The sequence below is a fragment of the Heliconius melpomene genome, chromosome 17 (assembly GCF_056956725.1).
Source record: "Heliconius melpomene rosina isolate 202511_hmr_F chromosome 17, ASM5695672v1, whole genome shotgun sequence".
NCBI classification, from domain to species: domain Eukaryota; kingdom Metazoa; phylum Arthropoda; class Insecta; order Lepidoptera; family Nymphalidae; genus Heliconius; species Heliconius melpomene.
The window spans coordinates 10,242,726-10,266,359 of record NC_140405.1 but is presented as its reverse complement, the minus strand read 5'-3'; the positions used below and the strand labels follow the sequence as shown (position 1 = coordinate 10,266,359).

Sequence of the window (23,634 nt, the reverse complement as noted above, 5' to 3'; positions counted from 1 at the left end):
TAGATAGGTGATATACAAAGATTATATTTAATAGAATTATAACAATTTTTTTCATCCTAGTTTGCAGCTTTCATAGTGAACCTTACCTCCATTAAACATTTTCCTTTGATTTAATATTTATTATATAATAAATACCGGAAGTAAACAACGCTTTTAATATTATTAGGCAAGGGATAAATAAGCATTTAGAATCTAAATTTGTTCCTAAGTTATTATATATAAAATTATTTAAACCAATAATGAATAAAGGCTAATTAGGTCTTTCTAATGCTAACTATAGTTTATAGCTTAAAATATCAATATTTCGCCAACAATGCATCTCTAGTTACGTAATCATGTACCATGAAGGCATTGTTTAGAGCAACCATGACATAGTTCTGTACTTTACCTCCACTTGTTACTTGTATTTAGTTAGTTTGTTATGTTTGTTTATACTCGATAGTATCACGCTATAAAAAAATCAGCTTCACGCTGTATCCCGCACACAGCAAGGTAGGCAGAGGAAACCTAGTGTTAAGACACTCCGTTCCCCAATTTTTGCCGAATTCTGGAGATATTGCGTGTTGAGTGGCAGAACTCAACGCTGCGCTTTGCCTAGCAACCAGAGCGAAGAAATGGAAATATAAACGTAAATAAATATTTCACTTCCTCGAGTGGGGATCGAACACACAACCGCTACGGCAAAATAATAAAAAAAAAGGTATAAGTATTTAGAAATCACTGGTTCTTAAGTTTTAGAATGTTTTTATTATTAAAACGATGAATGCAGTAGAACTCTAATATCTATCTTACATATAACTGATTTCAGAATGTGTTAAGTACAGAAACCCAGAGCACAATATATTTAACTATTTTTTCGTTTGCTTCCTTATTCCTTACTTAATGGACGATCCTATTTTTAAGACATTGAGTGTTGAGTGGCGAAACTCAATACTGCCCTTTGCTTTGGTATAAGCAACAAAATGTATATATTTAATTTCTTCGATTTCCTCGAGTGGAAATCGAACCCGCAACCTATTATGTTTAGTCGTTTACTCGTGTCCTTATGTCACGAACGTACTTCTTATTTAGATTTATTCTGAAAATTGCTGCAACATGCCAACATTTTTTTCCACTTGTATAATATTATGCTATAATAGCACTTCTTTAAAGATAATTTTAGTTAGGCATTTTATTATAAATTAATTATAGTGTAACTATCAAAAACAATTTCAGTCTGGAACTTTCTCTTTGCGTACAAAAGAAGAGATAAATTAAAAACGATTTACTTCGAAAATTTAATTATAGTTACTTCAATTACATTTTAAGGCTCCTTTTAGAACATCTGACAACAGTAAACAATAATTCTTATAATAATTCGTTGTTCTTTCATAATTTATTTTTTTATTAATAACGTCAACGAATATTTCAAGATATTTTATTTTCTTGGGAATTTGATATATGTACATATATAGGCATTTGTCTGTAAAGCTTTTACTAAGTCGTATGCTAAATAAATCTCTTACATAATATTTATTAATATTTGACCTAATCAGGAACCGAATTCACTTCCAGTTTTTCTCTATTTAATTGGAACTAAACTAAATGTGAATTAAAAATAATATTTATACCTTAACTTTAAATAAAAAACTAACTATTCTGTTAGTAGCTTTAAGAGTAAAAACCGTAAGATTTCCCAAAGCTAATTTTTTTTTTATAATTATTCTTATTACATTTTTTTTTGTAGTATTAAATTAAACTCTGATTTCTTTTTTCTAAATTAATAACTGACTTAAAATCAGTTTTATATCAGTCATAAAAGCGAATCACTAACAATAAATAGACTTTTAAATATATTCTAATAACATTATCATATTTCAATACAACAACAAACTATCACAATAAATTAAAGCTGCTTTAAACATTAGAAAATTTACATCGCTAGAATAAAGGGGACGTAACTCAAATATAATAAATTTATGGGAATACAGTATAGAATCTTAGAACAGGCATATTTTACTATTATTTAGCAAAACTAAAGATACACTAATTTTAATTTAGGTCTAGTTCTGGTTTAGGTAGCTTTAAGTTAGGTCACTTTCTTTCTAACAACAATTAATTCATTAATTGTTGTTAATAATTAATTAAAAAAAAAAATACTACTGTGTTATCTAAAAAGATTTTGTAAGCTTAATTTTTGTACAAAAACGTAATCTTTATGTGACGTTTTCCAAAACTTCATATTTTTAAACACTATAAGCATTTTTAATTTGTTGAGGGTTTTAAGAAGTTTCTTTAAAAAAATTAAAAACTCAACAAATTACAAAAAATATTGGTTTACAGTTACTATATAGTACCTTAGATTTATTTAGTTTTTGAGTGATATATACATTTATAAATATATTTATAGCTGTATTTCGGTAAAACTTTCGTAAAAAGCACCAAGGCGAAGCCACAGTAATTCTATATTCTATATATTTAATACGATGTACTTACATCACTATTTTGATATTGTATTATATCACAACTTAAAATCTTTATAATTTATATTAATATGTATATATTATTTAACAATATTTATATAACAATAGAATATAGAAATTGTGCATATTATTTTTATATTTGAAACAACAACTTGTGCGTTTTTTGTACATACAAAAAGCATTTTAAGTATATAATTAATTTTCTATTACCTTATAATATACAAAAGTTCATACTTTTAGTTGTGAATTCAAATCCGGCAGCAGAGCAAAATTCTTTACTTTCCTTCGAAATTCGAAACTTACGCAATGGCGTAACCCAACGCCATTTCTTCAGTTCTTATATAAGTTAAATATATAGGCTTTCTGCACTCCTTTACTGTATAAACTATAAGTATGTAAATTTTCATACACTTCTATACAATTGTTGTAAAATAGCAAATGAAAAAAAAAAACAAGTCAGCCTATATTTAATATATTTTAGAAATACATAATGTAATATGTCTAAAGGCTATAAAGGCTAAAGTAAATAAGGCATAAAGTGGACCTTAAGTTAGCACTAGTTTTATAGATCTATTAATTACATTTAACCTTTTACGTATATTGTACGTATGTACCTACCTACTACACTAAATCTAGGCACACTTTTTATTTATTTTTTAATTTTTAACCGAGCTTGTAAATATAAATAGGTAAAAAAGGAAAGAAACTTTTTTTTCTTCACGATTGATTTTTTTGCTTATTTTCACCCAATTTACGAGAGATTGCGTGTTGAGTTGCGGAACTTAGCACCGCTCTTCATCTAATCAGAGCGAAGAAACTCAAAAATCAAGATTCGCGCCAGTGTGTCACTGAGGCACGAGCCTTATCATACAAAAGTCGGTTACCAATTAATAAAAAAATGCTCATATCGATTTAAGATTTTTTTCATAGAATTTGACAATATAAATATACATATATTTACCAATAAAACCTATAATAGTTATTTTTTAAGAACATATATTTGTACAACATTGTTATGACGAAGCCTTCGTCTTTAACAGTAACACAGGCCAATACATTGTAACGAAAAGCAAAAACAGTGCGGGGAATACTACTCTTGATAGCTTATCTATTTCTCTCCATAGGACCCTCTCTTGCCCCGTGTCGGCGTCTAACCACGCGACCTGAAATATATAGAAGAATACATTTTTAAATATTTACCTAAGCTAAAAATACGCTTTTATTTAAAAGAGGAAAGGTATAAATGATATAAGCATAACTCAAGTGGACTCAAGATGAGGCCAGGTCCTGGACTATGGAACCGAAGAGTTCTTATTTATTATCACTTAAGCTGTATAACTGCCAAGTTTCATGGTGATAGAATTATCATAATCCAAGTGTTAAATTCAGATTTTTTATTTTAATATAATATATTTACAAGTCGGCCAAATAAAAACGTGTTAATGAATACATTAAAATATTTATGTATGCATTAACACGCTTTTATTTGGTCAACTCGTTAATATTACGAACGATTCTCATTAACAGAAATCTGGCTTTAGCTATAAGTAGCTTTCATTTGCGGCTTCGGCCGCGTGAAAATTATGAAAACTATGTGAACGTACGTACATGGTATATTCTAAGAGTTTCTTTAAATGCAGGGGCAGTTAGCTTTTAATATTAAACAAACGAATCTTTTAGCATGAAATATGGATATATCGAAAGTTTGTATAAAAAATATTGTAGAATATGAACATCTGACTCTTGGATTAGTCAACTGAAACTATTAGTTCGCATAACGCCTTTACGTTAAAAGAAAAAATATATTAAGGTTTTTCTCTTCAACATTGTGTGTTAAATGTAGTTCAACGCTGTGCTTTGCCTAGATACCAGAGCGAGGAATTGAAAATATTAAATATTTTCTTTCCAGGAGTTGTAATAGAACCCATAACCTGTCGTTTTCACAGTCACACGCATGTGCCCCTGCGCTATGACTGGCCTCGTAATATTAGCAATCATGTAGAAAAACTAAAAGTAACTACATTTTTACAATTTATATGAAAGAACACTATAAATGGCTGGAAATATAACAATTTCATTACAATACGGCCGGCATTCTTTCATCGGCCAGTCGTCACCTTTGATATTTAAATTTAAGAATATTTATAAAATAGAAAAGCGATATTGTTATATTTCTGTATTATAACTCGGTTGTTCATTTAGAGAATATGAGAAAAAAAATCACCTTAGCTTTAATTTTTTGTCTTTCCGTGCTATTTCTCGAGGCCGTCATGGCGCAGGGGCACAAGTGTGGGCCTGTAGTTGTGACTGGTAGTGGGTTCGATCGCTACTCGAGGAAATAAACATTTATTTAAATTTATATTTTCATTTCTTCGCTCTGGTGTACGCCACTCAACACGCAGTGCCTCCAGAATTCGGCGGAAAATAGGGAACTAAGTCTAAACACAAGGTTCCCTCTGCCTACGCTTTTGTGTGCATTATACAGCGTGAAGCTGATGTAAAAAATTAAAATTTATGCAAATAGATTTATGCTAAAAAAACATTGCGTACTTGCAATATACTCTGTCGTCGTTCAACGCCCATTAAATGTGTGGGGGCGCCCGGGGCAGAGTGCACGCCGGGGGTGGTGGCCGCGGGGGACGTGGGCGAGGTGAGGTCTACTTTACGACATCGAACCCCACTGCCTTCCCACGCTGCTACTGTACCGCAGGACCCTTTCTCACCGTTTAAGCGCTGTAAGATTTTTTTAAAATAAGTATTAATATTTTATATAAATTTTTGATTAATAGCTTATTTTTTAATTAGTTCTATAGCTAATGGGAGAATTCATAATTTTTATTTCCTCGCTCTGGTAGCAAGACATTGCGCAGCGTACAGTTACGCAACATGCAATTGTTCCAAAATTAGCTGAACTACGGTAATGAAGTGTCATAATACTAGGGTCCCTCTGCCTCACCTACCCTACTCTTTTAAGAATATTTACACTCAGGAAATGACCTTTCCTCGCTCTTCCTATCCTATGACATCTAATTGACATTGATGAGGGGCTCATGAACGCAAGTTCTCTTAATTAACTTTACTGATAGACCTATTAATGTTAACTTCACACTTCTAAAACCATAACTTGAACAAAAAAATGCAGGAATAAAGTAGGTGTTGACGAACAAATACAGTGTGATAAAAAATCATTATACTAAGTGAAGTAAATAATTTTAGGCCGTAGCATGAAATCATCAATGAAATTGGGAAACCCTTGGATCTTCCAAGAGGGTTCAAGTCTCGGTGCATCCAAACTTTAAAGCGTTTTATAAAAAATATTAAAATTATAGTTTTCTAAAATAACAGTTAAAATCTTTAAAAAAATATTAAAATAGAGTAAACTCTTATGTTCTATTCATGAAGTCTTTATAACCGTGTACTAACATCACATACTTCCTTTACTCTATTCTTCAGATAATGTCACATTCAATTTTCTTTACGACCAATAAAAGAGAGTGTATCTTGATTTGTATATCATTTCTTATAGAAGGGGTATTCTAATACGATATTTAAATAATCCTTATAAAGTAACCAAGAAATGGGGGAGCTTAGGGACAAATTATACTTCTTTTATTCAATTCGTTTACATAAATAAATATTAAAAAAAGTTTTTTGAAAAGAAAGCAAGATTGAGGAATCAGAAAACTTGGTGTTTGGTATTATTGTTTTTCAATATAACTTTTTTGTATAGATATCTCTATGTTAGCAACACCTCAAAATAGCAACCTAATAAAAACAAAACATCATTAATGCTTCTGTGGAATAATATAAATGCAAGGAATCTTTTCAAAATATATGCAATTCTTACAGATGAAATTAATTCATAATTATACTTATTAATTAATAATTATTTGTATTGTTAGTACAGTGCGAGTTCAACTATATTGATTTTTAAGTGATAGTTTTATAGTAGTAGTACACTAGGTTCCCTCTGCCTACCCTGCTGTATGAGTTAGTTCAGTAAAAATTCTACCCATTTTTTACATTTTCGAAGTGTTATTCCATAGTTAGGAAAGAAAAATATTTATTAAAAGAATAAAAATTTTAGAAATTGAACCAGAGGCGCGGGTTCAAATCCCGCTACGTTCATAATTTTTAATATGTTTTCTTATTAAGTAAAAGTATTACTCACCACTGGTATGATCCTAGGTAAAGAATCTTGAGCTTTAGATTTATTCATTTGATATTGTTTATCAAGTACTTTCACAACAACGAACTCTCCTAACGCAGCGAACACAAACATCATACAGCCGGCCATCCAGAGATCTAATGCCTATGAAACATAAATATTTATATGAAAAAATGAAGAAACAGTAAGAGAGTAGAAGAGAAGAAATAGTAAATAGTGACAGAGAAGTAGTAGCAGAGTATCTTAGTATTAATTTTAGTATTTGATATTTCAACACTGGCATTGTGTTAAGCACAACCCTCAAAAACATTAACACCCGCTAGCGGTCGCTAATTGAAAATAATGTTTTTCTTTTGAATTAGCGACCCGCTTGAAGCTTCCCTCGTTTGAACTATATATTTATTTATTTTCTAAATTACTCTTGTATCCTTATAATCTTACCATTTTAAAGAGCCAAATCAGTAAAATTATTATTTTAACAAAATATTTGACATTGACATTTATGTATGAACTGATCGAAATAAAATAAACACTATTTGTAATGAGTTTTCAACAATACAACGGTAAAAACTGAATTTAAATCGGAAAAGACTTTTATGAGATTAGTGTGATAAATAGAAATAAAAAAAAAATTTTTTTTGGACTATTATTGCTTAAGTGTTTACTTTTTTTCTTTTATTTATATTTTGTGTTGGAACTTAAATCCATAATATATGATGAATATTTAGTTTATATAAATCTAATTACCTTAACATAAGCAACAGGTGGTATATCAGCTCTTAGCCCGGTGAACATAGTGACTAGTGTCAACATGCAGGTCACTAGCAGAGTGACTCGGCCGGGAATCGCATCTAGGTCCAACCAGAAACTGAACCAAGATAGCATAACTACTAGCGAGGAGGGTGCAAACGTTTGTATTAGATGGTGGCCGATTTGACGTTCAAATCTAAAGTAGACGACAAGGCGCGAGTAGTTGCCTAAAATATAAAGAAAATTAAAAAGTGTTTAATGTACTCGTAACTATGTAATAACATAATTACGTGATGACTTGGTATGATGAAAAAATGAAATATTTTAACATTTATTAAAAAAAAATCAGCTTCACGCTGTATCCCGCACACTGAAGGGTAGGCAGAGGGAACCCAGTGTTATGACACTCCTTTCCCCACTTTCTGCCGAATTCTGGAGGCATTGCGTATTGAGTGGCAAAACACAACGCTGTGCTTTGCCTCAACACCAGAGCGAAGAAATGGAAATATAAACGTAAATAAATATTTCACATTCTCGACTGTTATTCCACACTTGAACACAGGAAGAAAAACTTAATGGCTTAGTACTTATATATTTTTTTTTATTAATAATAAGTACCTAAACCGTTTAAACTTACCGTCTTTATCAATCATGTATCCGTTCGTCTCTTCCAATCGCAAAGGCTCCCCGATGTGATATTGCAATAATTTTAGTTCAGGATTGATCGTCACGCCCGCGTCGCTCCATCGAAACCTTACTTTTTGATTACTGTATGAAACTGGGAATTTTTTTTTGTAATAATTATATGTATAGATAATGTTTTAAATGTTTAATGATTAGGTATTTTTAACCTGTTTTTTTAAATGTTATCTCGACCTACTCTGCTGTATGCCGGTAAATTAGCGTATAATAGAGTAGGCCGAGACATAGTGACAAGGCACTCCGGTCCCTATTTTGATACATTTTTAACATCTAATGATATAATTGTACATTTTTTGTTCCCGGCAGCAATACACCATTCCATATCCATCCCGTATCTTCCATTTCTGCTGAACATACTTCTCAAATATACCACTAATACGCTTATTCTAATATCTTTCCATTTACACTGATCTTACATTCCGTCCTTTCTTCATCTCTTTTCAATACCAGAAAAAATAATATTTTTTTATAATTATATAATTACCAAGAGACCGTCGTTTTTTATCGATCCCCACTCATGGGAAGAAGTGATTTAAAATTATTATTTTCTCTCTCTTGTAAGTGAAGTGTTATCGGAGAATTCGGTGGAAGTGGGGACCAGAGCGTCCTTATGAGAAATGGATACTTAACACTAAGTTTCCAGGTTCCCTCTGCTCCCTCTGCTGAAATACACCGTGAAGCTAAAAACACTTCTTAGAATATAATATCAATATCCAACCCATTTAAAAACCCTTTAGTAAACAAAGGTTCAACCAAACTAAATATCAACACGTGACTTACGCCTATTAAGAAAACTACTTTACATACTTTACTTAATTAGTCTACTCACAACTTTCTATATAAATCGGGCAGGACTGTATATCCATGGGGTAAAGCTGAAATTCCATCTGGCATGCTATGATCGCGTGCATCCTCGCAGCATATCTGACCGTCTGGTTTCTGTATAAGGTTACTGATGAAAATTTGTGCGTCAATTCCGCGATTTCTGTGAACGAAAGTTATTTTTTTTTTTACTTAAAATATTTATATTTAATTAATTTTAATTATTCCACTAATTACTTGTTGACCTGGTGCTGTTATATAAATTGTTTTGTTTAGGTTTTTGCATGTGCTAGATCGTTGTATTATTTAAATGTTGTTTTTGGGTTTAAAAAAGTGCTTTTTAGTGAAAAATTGTTCTTTTTATGTTTGTATTTTGTGAATTTGTTCATCCAAGCTGAGTGTTTTTATTTAATGTAGTTACATTTTCAAATTTACTCCAATTTTGCTTTTAATGTCGTTGAATTTTGATAATGATTATAATTTATGTTATAAAATGATTATAGAAATAGTTATTAATTTGTGACATATTATTTAATTATGAAATTTATTTGATTATGAAAAATATTATTCTTTTTTCAAATAAAATTTGAATTATTTTTAAAGTGTAAAAATTTGTAGAAGTGCTTCACCAATAATATAACGTGATTTAACAAAAACAAAGGGAGCAAACACCGTACCAGCAGATTGATGACAAAAGTGGCAAGCTCCTCCTAAAATCAAAAATTTATAAAGGTATAATATATGAATTCTTATCTCAGCTTAGTTGAACAATTTACGTTACCTCTATATATTTCTATTGATATTTTTTTACTTTCTTTTTTTTATTACTCAAAGTTTAAAGTGCCTGTAACTTCGACTTGGTTAATTACTACATATTAATTTATAATTACATATTATTTTCAAGTAAGCAGAGAATCCTATATTAAATACAATGTTCTTTATTTATTTTATTTATTTTTTATTCTTCCTTTATTTTATTTAGAGAAATATAGAATCAAGTACTGCGAAACACAACACCGCAACTTGTCCAACCACAGACTATCGTAACCATTTTTTAAAAATAAAATAATTTTCAAAGGCTAGATTGAACGTATAAACACTACCATATCACGTCTTAAAGTATTTCTTTAAAAAATATATAAAACAAATTTATATATACCGGTTACTTTTGAATTAAGAAAATATGGATCAGGATGCCATAAATTGTCGAAGAATTCAGGAGGCAGGGTGACATGATCGTCGCCCTCTTCGAAGATGTCCTCGGGTAGCTGCAGTCTGCTCTCGCGCCAAGTTTGCCTTATAAACATGTCCACTCTGCCAAAACAGAAACAAAATCTATGTTCTCTTATTTTGTAAGTTTTACTCTATAAATATTTATCTTTTATGTGACTATTATTATTATTCACATCATCAAAATTCGTGTTGTCATAAATAATTTATTCATCATCATCATTTCAAAAATTTGTGTTGTCATAAATAATAATTTTAATGAGTATGCGACCCTATTACTAAGCCTCCGCTGTATGTCTGTCTGTCACCAGGTTATTTTTCATGAACAGTGATAGTGAAACAGTTTAAAGTTTCACAGATAATGTAATTTTCTTGCCGCTGTGACATCTATACAATAAATACACGAGTAAGAAGACAAAAATTCAGGGATTCCCAATCACGTTTGTTGCAATTTTTCTTATACCTGAAATCCATATCTTCAACATTGATTGAATTAACGTCGACCACGTATATACTGAACTCCACAACCACTGGTTGACCTTTCCTGGATGGAGGCCGCATTTCTACAAAAAGAAATAATATTTATTCCGTTATCTACTGCGTCACTGGCTGACTAACCGATAAAGTATAGATTAAGATACCTAGCGTAGAACCTTGCATTTTTTCACGTAATCCAAATAGGCACTTGACCTTTGGGAAGTGAAGGGGGACATTAAGACAGAATTTCCCGAAATTCCTACGGGAACGGAAAATACAGGATTTTCTGGTTTATAGTCCATACTAACGAAATTGCAGCTCATAGGGGGACAGGGTAATTCTGGGAGAGGAGTCGCTGAACTCAGCGTCAATGAGGCAAACCAGCCTCATTACCAGAGTGATGAAATGAAAATATTAAATATTTCATTTCCTCGAGTGGAAATGGAACCCACAACCTGTCGCAACAACGTAAGCAGGGTAGGCAGAGGAAATCTAGTGTTAAGACACTCCGTGTCTTGTCCCCCCTTTCTTGCGAATTCTGGAGGCATTGCGTGTTGAGTGGTGGAACTCAACGCCGCTCTTTGCCTCGACACCAGAGCGAAGAAATGAAAATATAAATGTAAATAAATATTTTAAAATATTTTCTCGGGTGGGGATCGAACCCACAATCGTCGTGTCCACCCTAGTCACACCCTAGTGCCACTGCGTCACGACGACCACTTTTTTAAAAAAATAAGTTTTAAATATTTTTTATGAAATATCTATAAATTACTATTAGTCTATTTTTTTCCTTGTATCAAATTTCGTAATTGTGAGTTTTTGACAGCAATAGATTTAGTGTTCGTGAATTTTATTAAATGGTCTTGACAGACGTTTTTCTTTTGAAGTACAAATCCCTAAAAACTGATATTTTAAGAACACTACCTAGAAAATGTTTCAAAAGGAATATTGAATAAGCTTGTGGCTTTGTAAAATAATTGCGTACTTCAGTACAGGCATTTATAAGACAATTTTTGGCAAAGAAAATAATATGGAAATTATTTTTAAGAAAACATACTATGATAATAACATGTTAAAATATTAAATCAGTGAGTATTTATTCGCCTTAACCTTAGCGGGATAGCTATAGAATGTTCTGGTGAAATATTATGATCTCGCCATAATTCTTTCACTTCGTCCACCGCTATCAACCTCTTCATACTATATACCTTCGGTAGAATCTTCATCATTCAAATATGCTATATCGATTAATTTACTTAATACTTAATTTATACAAAAATATCGATAATGCCAGTCTTACGGGCTAAGCTAAGCAGTTCCAACAACCCAATAGTTGCCTTTTAAAATATGAATTATCAATAAGCTCATAACAAATATCAGCGTCTCATACGAGACACAACAGCAATTAGTTGTAGAATGTACGTATATTAAATAAGAAAAATATTTATTTAGTACCTAAAAATTTTAGGTTCAAATCCTTTCAAAGAATTTTGTTATTTAACAGTTTGTAGTAGAATCGCCATAAATGGTGGTTTATAGATTCTCACTCACTCATTATTTATTTGTTCCAAGATTAGAATGTAAAACAAATAAAAATGTTCTAACAAATAAAATAATAAGTAAAAAACATAACACGGCAATAAAAAGCGTTAAGTTCCGCCACTCAACACACAATGCCTCCAGAATACGGCAGAAAATAGGAAACGCAAGTATTTTAATGGGAACGATGTATCCTAATACTAGATTTCTAGCCAGGGTTACAGCGTGAAGTTTCACTTTAACTTAATAAATTTTGAATTTCCTCGAACGGAAATCGAACCCACACCTATGTACCCCTGTGCCAAAACTGGGCTCTAATGTATAAACTGTACTATATAGATAACTATAGCTGTTCTGTTCTGTTTTCATTAGCAATAAGCGTAATTACTTGGCTAATGATAGTTGCGATCAGCAGACATTACATTCTCGGGTCATATTGTCCATGTATGTATATATGGATATTTTAGTTGACGTTCATAGTTATAGGCCATTTCATATGTAGTCACAAATATAATGTTTTTTAAAATGGATGTTGTTCCACTTTGACGCAAAAACTACTGAACTGATTTAGATGAAACTTTGCAGTAATATAGCTAATATTTTCAGAATTTTCATATAGGCTATAATTTATGTAAAGATTTTGTGAAATTAGGCTACAATAGCAATAAGTGTAAGCAGATGAAGCCGTATTTGGATCGCTAATAAAATATAAATTAATATTCTATTCTAAATATTCGCATTCTCATATTTAGATAGATATTCTACATAAGTAAATTTAATCTATACTAAGCTATTACTAAACATATAAAACTGTTTAAGCATAAGGAATAAACGTTTGTCAATAAATGTGTTAAATAAAATAGCTTTTTATATTGTTATATACTGATAGTAATAAAATGGTACCTTTAACATAATTCTCTGGTAGAACGACTCTTGGTTTCAAAGTGTGATTCCTCTTCGACGTCACGTCATTGCACAGCCTAAAAATAAATAAATAAAGTATTTAATTAATTACTGAAGAAAGTGGGGAACGAACGTATCTTAATCGGACGGTTTTCAGGTTCGCCCTGCCTACCCGGCTATGTGCGAAATACAGTGTGAAGCTTTAAAAAAAATTATTTACATATTTATACAATATGTAACGTAGAATCTTTCAGAAATCTTCATAAATTACATTTTTTAGAAAGCAGAGTGTTTTGACACTAGCCTAGTGTCTCTGAGGAATAGATTTGTTTTTGTTGTTTTATTGTTTTTTATTGCTTCTTAAAATTAATTCAAGCAATTATTTTATTTGGTTTCAACTAACTATAACTTTTAATTCAAGTTGTCATAAAAATATATAAATTTAAAATTTATTTTAAAAGTAAGGCTTAAAACTTACTAGGTAAGATGTGACGTCAATGATTTTGTTATTTCGCCAACATAGCGTGAGCTTAATAGTAGGGTATCCGCAAATTTATTAGTTCCTGTACAAATTTACTAATAATGCAAACTATAGTATTTCTATTTATAGCTTCCATAAATAGAATACTTTCACGGCAGTTGGGATTTTCTTTATAGTGGGATATTTTTGTTTAATTAAGCGGAATTATATTACATCATTTATTAATTGTTATTTGAATTCAAAAACATTTCGATTTGCTATTTTTTACTCACTTTTGACGTTATCTATATATATAAAAGGACTTGTCCTCACTGACTGAGGTAAGACGCACGCATAGCCGTAACCGCTGTGCGTAGAAACGTGAAATTTGGACAAAAGTTTACTTTCGTAATCTGGACATCCACTAAGAAGGGATTTTAAAAAAAATTAACCCTAAAGGGGTGAAATAGGGGTTCAAAGTTAGTATGGAAAAAAAATTAAATCGGTACCGATTTTTATAAAATTTGAAATTTTGATTTTTAATTGAACACGTGTTTCATCGTTTTCTAGAATTCTCCCCCTAAGGGTGCAATTAAGGGGTTGAAAGTTTGTATAGGTTTTTTTTAAATCGTCACCAATTTTTATAAAATTTGAAATTCAGACTCTTAAACGTATATAATTAAACACATATTTCATGGTTTTCTAGAATTCACCCCCTAAGAGTGCAAATAAGGGGTTGAAAGTTTGTATGGGAAAATTCTTAAACCGCCACCGATTTTTATAAAATTTGATATTTAGACTCTTAAAAATATTTAATTGAACATATGTTTCATTGTTTTCTAGAATTCACCCCCTAAGGGTGCAAATAAGGGGTTGAAAGTTTGTATGGAAAAATCTTTAATAAGCCACCGATTTTTATAAAATTTGAAATTTAGACTCTTAAAAATATTTCATTGAATGCATGTTTCATGGGTTATTAGAATTCACCCCCTAAATACGCAAGTGAAGCTGCGCGCGTCCGCTAGTCGTAATATATTCAAAGACTTGGTTAAACGTAAAAAGCTAAAGCAGAGACAGTTTTTTTTTTATTTAAAACGTTAAATATTATTATTAAATATTTAATATGAAATATGTTTGAATACCTTTAGAAGTATCATAAACAATTCTTCGTTAAAAGAACTGTCCAATGCAAAAATAACAATTACAAAAGATATGTGAAAATTAATTAATTGTAAACTATCGTAGTATAATTTTTATAATTTAAAGGGTGATTGTTATATTTGTTTTGCTCTTCTTAATCCTTTTTATGTGGCGCCTAATTCGTAAAAAAAAAACTCTAGTTTTGGCATAGTATATCTGTGGTTTTAAAGTGTGAAATGAAGAACTAGAAAGAAATGTCTTAACGTTAAGTCTCTGCTTCAAATAAAACGCGAGATACTTGTAGATAAAAGTACAAGTAAATAAAAATACTAATAAATAAAAATACAAGTAAATAAAAAGTGTATTTAAAAGGTTGGTGACCCTACAATCGGTATTACTTTTAAGCTATGGCGTGTTTGAATGCACTAGTTTGAGCTGTCATAGCTGTCTGCTCTCTTCTGTTTGTTTCTCTTCTATACATTAGTATAGAAAAATAATATCTCTTTAATAAGTTTTTTTTTTATTTTCATGACTATTATATATTTTAAATGAAATTATTTTAACAACTTAAACTTATCCTGCATATAGTACGGTAGACAGATGTAATCTGATTATTAAGAACTTTGTTTCCCACTCTTCTCCTAATTTTCGAGACATTACATTTTACATGGCGGAATTCAACGCCGCAATTTATCTTCCTACCAGAGCGAGTAAATTATTTCTCCTAAATGTGAATCGAATCCACAATGATCGTAATACAGTTAGTTTACTGCGCCACGATGGCCTACAAAGAATAAAGAACTAGTTCACGTTATTTGTTTAAAACGTTGCATATCACAAATGACGTTGGTTTTCCGGGCCAAGGTACATCGATTGTTATATTACTGGCACGCGAGCTATATTTAGATTTGTTACATTTTTTTTTATTTGTCCTTTTGAACGAATTTCGTCGCACGGAAGTTAGGAATGTCATAACTCTTAATGTATCTCGGTGGTAATGGCCGATGTCATGAATATGACTTGTGAATACGAATTGTAAAATGATAGAGGCCAGTGGTTCAGGGGTCACGAGAGGTTGTAGTTCGATTCCCGCTCGAGGAACTGAAATATTTTCTTCGGTCTGGTGTCGGCGGTTTCTCCGGCACTCCAGAATTCGGTAGAAAATAGGGAACGGAGTGTCTTAACAATAGGTTCCCATTGCCTACCCTGCTGTTTGCGGGATACTGCTGCTGACGCTAAACAAAAAAAATAAGAAAAATATATAGATAACTTTACGAATTTTTGTCCTAACTTTTGAATAAAGTTGGACCTCGTATATACTCGTACCTAGTAGATTAGAGGAAAGCTAACATTTAAATTATTTATTCATACCAATAAAAAAGCAAATGAAATACTTAAGAACTATAAAAAGAAAACGAAATAGACATCTTACAAAGCTTCGTTTATAACTTGAAAGGACATTAAATTGACAATTTAACGAACCAAATTGCCGAAAATACCAATAAAGATACAATTTAATGAACATTATTAACATAAATCGTAAGTTTAATCTACTTTAACTTGAAAGGTGTTAGAGTTGTTGTTGTTATCTCTTATCACTGTGATTCATTGGCATTAGTTCACCTTCACCTTTGCTCGTAAGAAATTAGTTGCGGTTACCCTGAAGCTTCGCTGTTTTCGATCAAATCATTTGTGTAAGTAATCATGAAATATACGCTTATATATAACTAGTTTCTTTTTTTGTAAACGTTTTTCTTAATGTTTGTTTTATTTTCGTTGCCCATTTTCCGCTGATCTCTTAACGCATTTGCTATACGTTCTTAACGCCGTGCTTTGCCTCGTTAGTAAAGGGAGAAAATAAAAATATTACATATTTAATTTCCTCGAAGGGGAATTGAATCCACAATCTTTACAGACCTTTGACTGTAAGCGTTTGCTTGTGCCCCTGCACCACGACTGGCTTCTATATAAATGTATGCTATTAGGTATTTCAAGCACTTGAAAAATAAAAGTGGAAAACTATAGAACCGTTTACGTCTGTCTATCCTGTTATATGGTAAATTTATCAATTTTCATAGCATTTTGTCTAAAATCCCACAAACCTACTACATAAATATAATGATATGTTGCTTTCACACAAGAAGTACTGAAGATATACCATACTTTATAGTAATATATCCAAATATAAACAAAGGCTCTAACTTATGTAAGCATTTTGTATTATTTAGCTATAACACAGAAATAAATTGAGGCGGGCGAAGCCGCGGGTAAGTTGCTAGTCACACATAAATCCTAATATTAAACACACAATACAGTGGCTAAGTAAGCCTATCTATTGAAGGTCGGACGTGAGATAGCTATCAGTGGTCATTTATTAACCGGCCACAGCGCTGTAATCGCCTAGCAAGATCCACGATAAGGGACCTTGAACTCGTCAATTTACATGTGAATAGGTGTTTTGTATACTTATATATTTCTTTGTGTGGAATAGTAAGTATGCAGACAAGTTATGGGTTCGACTCCTATAAGGAAGTACTGGTCCAAAATAAAAAAAATATTTTTATGTCAGAGAGTCCATCTATCTAGGAAGGCCACATCGCGCTATGATTAATGAGAGTGGAGTAACAATAAAAAATGTAGGGAGAACGGGAGAGTTGGATAATTTCCGTTTTTTTCCATCTGTAAGTGCGCTGCAAAAATATTTTATTTATTACATAAACAAATATATACTACATGTGGACGAAAATGTGAAAATGGTGTTGTGGAACTAATATGATACATTCAAATATTTTTATTCTTTTATACTCTTAGGGATAAAATAAATATGGTTTTTGTTGTTGATTTACTTTCCGTTTTCCATTTCTATATTACCCAGTGGTGTTCTATTTTTTTATAAATTCACGCTGTATCTTGCATAACTGCATTTAGAAGGGTAGGCAGAAGGAATCTAGGGTCAAGACACTCCGTTATTAACCGCCACATCGCCTAATTTTCGAAAAAAAAAATTCTAAAAAATATTTCTTCAATGAAAATATTTCTTTCTCAAGAGTGGAATCGAACCCAAAATCGCAGCTGTTATCTATATAATATTTATCGAATGGAATAAATCTATATTTCATAACATTAATTGTTTCGATGTAATGCACTTAGAATTTGTCGGGTCACCTAAAACCACGACTAAAGCCGCAAGTAAAAGCCAGTATAATACTTAAGAAAAAAAAACCACTTACCATATTAAGAAGAAAAATAAAGTTGGCCAACAAGGAACCATTTTCTACGGGGGCAGGCTGTGGAACGAGCCGTAGCAGGTCATTCCAATGCCGATGGATTATCTGAAAGGAAAAAAAAGTTTGAAATGTGTTATACTTTTTAAATTTCCGTTTGTCATTTCCCATCTCAATTTGAGGCAATAAATCAAAAAGGAAAAACTTAGTTATAAGCTTAGTTAAATTAATAAGCAATCATTAGCGATATTTGAATATTTTTGTTGTGAAACTAATATAAATATTTTTTTTTACAGCATGATGTATACTGCATACATTGGGTTAGGTCTAGGAAACCTTAAGACACTGCTCTTCATCTTACTATTAGAGTCAGAAAATGAAAAAAAATCATAGCTACGAGTAGAATTCGAATCTTAACAATGCCAGGACAGCCACAAAAAGAAACGTCTTATCCAATTCTTGAAAAAATAAGTAATTTTTGTATATAATTTAGCATTCGATTGAAGCACGTGCGAGTTTACTTTCGTGACTATCGATTTAAGGATCGATTCTCGTATATTATGTAGAGGCCATGTCGTTCTGCGATAACCTAAGTTAATACTTACCTGCAATAGATTAAACATTTAATAAATGTAAATCCATGAAATGATTACGAAAAATATGATTATTATATAATTATGTAAAATTTATATATACCTAATTGTATAATTATATCAAAAATTATATTATACAATTATATTAAATACAAATGATGTCGTAATGGCGTACATTGAGGGTTGGAACTCTAAGCCTCTCATTGCTTTGTTACCAAAGTCAAGAAAATGAAAACATTTCAGTCCTGCGAATGGGAATCGCACATAGAACCATCGCGCCGATATATTCGACCGTTTCAAAACTATAGATAAGTGAAAAAAAAAACAAAAAAATAAAGAGAATAACTGAAAAAAAAATATTGATAAGAACCTATTAAAAAACGTAACAAAAAAAATACAAGTATAAAATTTAAGTCTACATCATTTAATAACGAATCGATAATAGCCACGAGTACTTTCTTTGTTTATATTGATCGTTATTCCGATATTATTATTATGTGTGTGATACATTGAGATTCAAATGGCCGGGAAGACAGAGGAAAGTTAGTGTTCAGTCCGCGTTCCGCTCAAATTTTAGACATGGCGCAATGAGCGATGGACTTCAACTCGGCATGTTGTCTCACGAAAATGAGAATAATCATTTATTAGGGGGGTTAATCGAGCACTAAAGGCATTCCATTTCTCATATCTACTGATAGCGAACTTGAAACGTAAAGTAGGTAAACGTAGGTTTTAACCAAATTATAATACTTGTACGCTGTCTACTAAAAGCCTTTGAGTTTGTTAGACACTGACAGTTTGTGATAGTTATATTTTAAGTACAATGAGAAGGTCGTCTTACAAAGAATTATTTTCAAGATGCACCCCGTGGCTTAGTAAAACATCACTTGATTGATGTTAGTGGATCGAATCCACTACAAATCTTTGGCGGAAAATCATAACGAGATGTTTTAGTACTAGGTTTATCTTATAATGCGGGCTAAAAGCCTAAAGCTAAAATCTTTGCAAACATGAACTTATGAATTGTAGAATATAGAAAATAGACAACCTCTGGTTGTTTGCAACGGTTATGGATTCGATTCCCACCTGTAGGAATAAATCATTTTCATATATATCACAAAAATGGGCCGAAAGTGGGAAACACAGTCCTAAGGTTTATTTACCTCAGCCTACCCTCTTACAGGGATACAGCGTGAAGCTAAAAAACGATATCGACGATGTCCAGTGTGGCTTCGTCGATATCATTTTTGCTAGTCATGTAAACGTATAAAATATCAGTTCAATTAGATATCGAATGGATTTAGTCCCTTAGGACATCGTTTTGCAATCGTATCATGTAACCGGGACATTTGTAAGAAATTATTGAGTTTCTTGAGCTTAGGCTTTAGGATTTGAGATCGAATAAACTTGATAAGATTTCCATTATAACTGTAATAAATTCAAGACTGTTTAAGAAAGAAAAAATCTATTAATAAAAAATTTCATGAGAATTTTTTATATTATAAAAAAATAAACATCAATATTTTTTATACATTTTATTGTCAACTTCACGTTATATCCCGCACACAGCAGGATAGGCAGAGGTAACCTAGTGTTAAGACACTCCGTTTCCCACTTTTCGCCGAATTCTGGAAGCACTGCGTGCACGTGCCTCGACACCAGAGCGAAGAAATGGGAAAATAAAAAAATAAATATTTCATCTTCTCGAGAGGGAATCGCACCCACAATGCGCTACGACTGGCCACGATATACATTTCTTTTATAAATATTTTTTTCATTTTATAAAACGCGGAATAAAATAACATTAATCATTTAAAAATACAAAAATAATATTAATTTACTGTATTAGGTAATTTAAATTGTCTAAAATTTGACTATAGCTAATAAGAAAACTATGCCATGTTAGTAACATGGTAATATCTCCAAGGTCATATCTACTCTAGCCATTTAAACGTCTTAGGTTATAGTCAAAGACGCAGCCGTCAATTTTTTACGAATAGACGATTGTTAAATGCTGTATTTACATAGACGGACAACGGACAAAAACATACACACAATAACAATGTATAGTATATCATTAATTAATCACTAATATTAAATCGAAATATATTACGTTTGAGTTATAGTTCACTTTGTTATTAACTGTCTTAAATTTACTGAACCATTATAAAACACTTGTTAGATGGTCTACTATATCTAAGCATATTTTATATTTACAATAAATAATTATTTGTAAATGAAACTTTTAAACAAAATTAATGGCGTAACGTAGCTTAGCATTTTTTCTCAATCTAGACGTTTCGAAAAATTAATATTTTTGAATTTTTAACATTTTCAAAAACCTAGTTTTACAGTCATCTCTTACACTAATGCGATATCCGCAGCGTCAATTGACACCTACGTATAAGGAAGTCCGTACATATGGAAGAATAACCGTCATTAAGCAATAACTCATTCTTCTATTCTACCACTTTACGTATTCACACATGACAGAAGGACAGGTGTGTTTTTTTTATTTTGCAGAAATAATTTAGAGTGAAATAAGAGTAAGCATATTCTAAGGAAGTAACCCTGGTGGCAGGTACAGTGAATTATATTGAAATGATTGACGGCATGAAATTACCTGGTCTTCCATGATAAATTAACTGTCCAAGACAAAAATATATTTTTTTAATTTAAACCATTAGTTATCGAGATTAGCGTGTTCATCAAAACAAATCTTTCAGCTTTATATTAGTAGAAAAATAGTAAAGATTTAGAAATTTCCGATGCTAAGCTGAGTTAGAGGTTCATTTAGGTTTGAGGTTCGCTTCGTTGAACTAGAGTTTAACCAAAGAATAATTAATATGTAGAGTAGTTTGATAGTGAAAATACAATAAAAAAACAAGATGTAATAAAAACTAGAGCAAGTATTTTTTAAATAATTCATAATTTAATTAAAAATGTTTGGAAAGAACAATACCTCTAAGCTCGTTCATGAAGTTCTTTTAAGAGAAGCTTCTGTTTGATAATAAAAGAAGCTTTTCACAAAAAGAACTTTTCTTTGTGAACTTTGTAATTTTTAAGTAAAATGATTTTAAGTAGATTCATCTTTAAAAATTATGTAATAAAAATATGCCATAGTTGTTTAAGATGATAGCACGTTTAACTACCGTTGAGGTTGTAACAGTTGTACCGTATTACTTCCATTAAAAGTTTTTTTTAGTTTCACACTGTAACCCACACATAGTAGGTTAACCAGGGGGAACCTGGGAACCTAGTGCTTAGATATTCTATTCCCATTACGACACTTATGTTCCCACAAGTAATACAACCATAATTGACAATATTTTTTGCGTTAAAAATCACATGGGTACAGGGTGTGCTAATGTTCTAAATTTTATCTTTGTTAGTGGGTAAATAAAAATATATTCAGTCCCCCGACTGGGAGCGAACCCACGTCCACTGCGCTTGTAGTAACATACTGACACAAAGCTGCGACGCGACGGCGCATAATTATTTAAGTATTTTCTTTATAAATCTGTTATTGAAGCTAATCAATTGTAAACAAATGTTTCTTTGTGTTACCATTTTCATGTACCTACTATTTATGTAATATTTATTTAAACAATTTTTATAAATATGCTATTGCAGATAACTAATCAGTGCGATTGCTATGATATATGGAAATTTATTTATATTTAGTCATACTTATATATCAACAAATTTCATACTTGGTCAACACCATATTATAATATTTATAAAGTAAAGTCATCCCTAGTACATTTTATAAGTGGTAAATAATAATAGAATTTTAAAGCTTTTAATTAAATAATCAATTAATATGGCAAAAGATATATAATTACCGATAATTCCGAGATATATTTAAATTTCAGGACCTCTAATTCGATAGTTTCAACTTACTACGTACGTCTCGTCTCGCACAGAAAATCTCGTTTTATAGCATACATAAAAATAAATAAAAAAATACGTTTTCAAGACATTACGTATTTAGTACTGTAACTCAACACCGTGTCTTATTTCCCAGAGTGTGATAAATAAATATTGTTCAAAGTAAGAAGATTTAATTTAACTCTGACTGCATTAATATTGACAAAAGTTAAAAAAAACAGAAGATCTGATGACGCTAGTGTGAACTGTTTGAAACACAACCGTTTGAAATACGAAAATGATTCCATTGAGAAGTTATAAACTAAATATATATTTAGTTAATAATTATAAACTAAATAAACTTACCATTTATGAATATTCCCATTCGTAATACCATTACACTGCACTTGCACATAACAATTAAATATTTTTATTAAAATATATGTAATAAATAATTCAAATTATTTTCATTTAATATAAATTATACTTATTTATATAAAAAGTTCAATTTATATTTATTTAATGTAATATAGTATATATATATTGTATATAACAATTATTAATCCTTATATTAGATATATCGGTAGGCGGCCAGGACGGATCCCGCGGTAGTTTTAACTGAAAAGTCGTTGCAGAACTCGCTTTGCGTGCTTACAACGCCTTGCCAGCTGTGCTCAACCGTTTTTAAATAAAATATTAGTGATCGATAACCCAGTTACGTTAGCGATATATATGCATGTTCTGAATTTTCGTTTATTATTAGTATTGAAGTTTTTTTTTTAATTTTGTTGAAAAAAAATAAATAATTGAACTTAGTTAATCCAATCTAAAATGTCTTATACAATTAATCTTATTTAAATCTTATCTACAACGTCTTCTGCTTATTATTTAACATTTTTTAATATAAAATTCTCTGTACTGCTATTCGAAGGGGCGAAGTTACGTGCGTATTTTTATAACAATTATATGAATAAGGAAAAAATCTAATAAATGACATCATTATGTACTCGTTTAAAGCTTAATAATGTCACTTTCAAAATTAAATCTCAAATAATTCTGGCGCTTTTTAATATACTTAAACATTCTATATATAAAACTCATCCGTTACTGAGTAAGTGATAGACAACGAACAAATGAAATTTGTCATATAGGTTCCTTGGGGAGTGTCCTTACACTAATACATTTTCCGAATTCCTGTAGTAACGGGAAAAGCTACAATACACAAACAAAGAATACAAACTACATACAAAATGTAAGTGCTCGACTCGACTTTTTGTATGTAGTATTTCTTGTT

General features: G+C 31.0%; 1 protein-coding gene across 3 annotated transcripts; it reads right to left on the bottom strand.

Moving 5' to 3' along the window:
- Positions 1–1,263: 1,263 nt before the first annotated feature.
- alka (glycine receptor subunit alpha alkaliphile) lies at positions 1,264–22,967 on the bottom strand. 3 transcript variants are annotated; one of them, XM_085201151.1, is made up of 12 exons: positions 22,707–22,967; positions 17,884–17,985; positions 13,054–13,130; positions 10,598–10,697; positions 10,064–10,218; positions 9,582–9,614; positions 8,912–9,067; positions 8,018–8,158; positions 7,378–7,607; positions 6,634–6,774; positions 5,013–5,195; positions 1,264–3,625 (listed from the first exon to the last, which is right to left on the bottom strand). In XM_085201151.1, the coding sequence occupies exons 2-12, from the start codon at positions 17,922–17,924 to the stop codon at positions 3,476–3,478; spliced, it is 1,407 nt and encodes a 468-aa protein (XP_085057277.1). In that variant the 5' UTR covers positions 17,925–17,985; positions 22,707–22,967; the 3' UTR covers positions 1,264–3,475. The 3 variants fall into 3 exon arrangements, with proteins under 3 accessions (XP_085057277.1, XP_085057278.1, XP_085057279.1); XM_085201152.1 differs by lacking the exon at positions 9,582–9,614 and having other exon boundaries at positions 22,707–22,966; XM_085201153.1 differs by lacking the exons at positions 13,054–13,130; positions 22,707–22,967.
- Between the last annotated feature and the right edge of the window lie 667 nt (positions 22,968–23,634).

Coding starts and splice junctions, on each gene's coding strand:
- alka (XM_085201151.1), bottom strand. CDS start 17,924: ATGGTTCCTTGTTGGCCAACTTTATTTTTCTTCTTAATATG. Junction 10,698..13,053: donor ACCAGAGAATTATGTTAAAG/GTACCATTTTAT, acceptor TTCTTTTTGTAG/AAATGCGGCCTCCATCCAGG. Junction 3,626..5,012: donor GACGACAGAGTATATTGCAA/GTACGCAATGTT, acceptor TATATATTTCAG/GTCGCGTGGTTAGACGCCGA.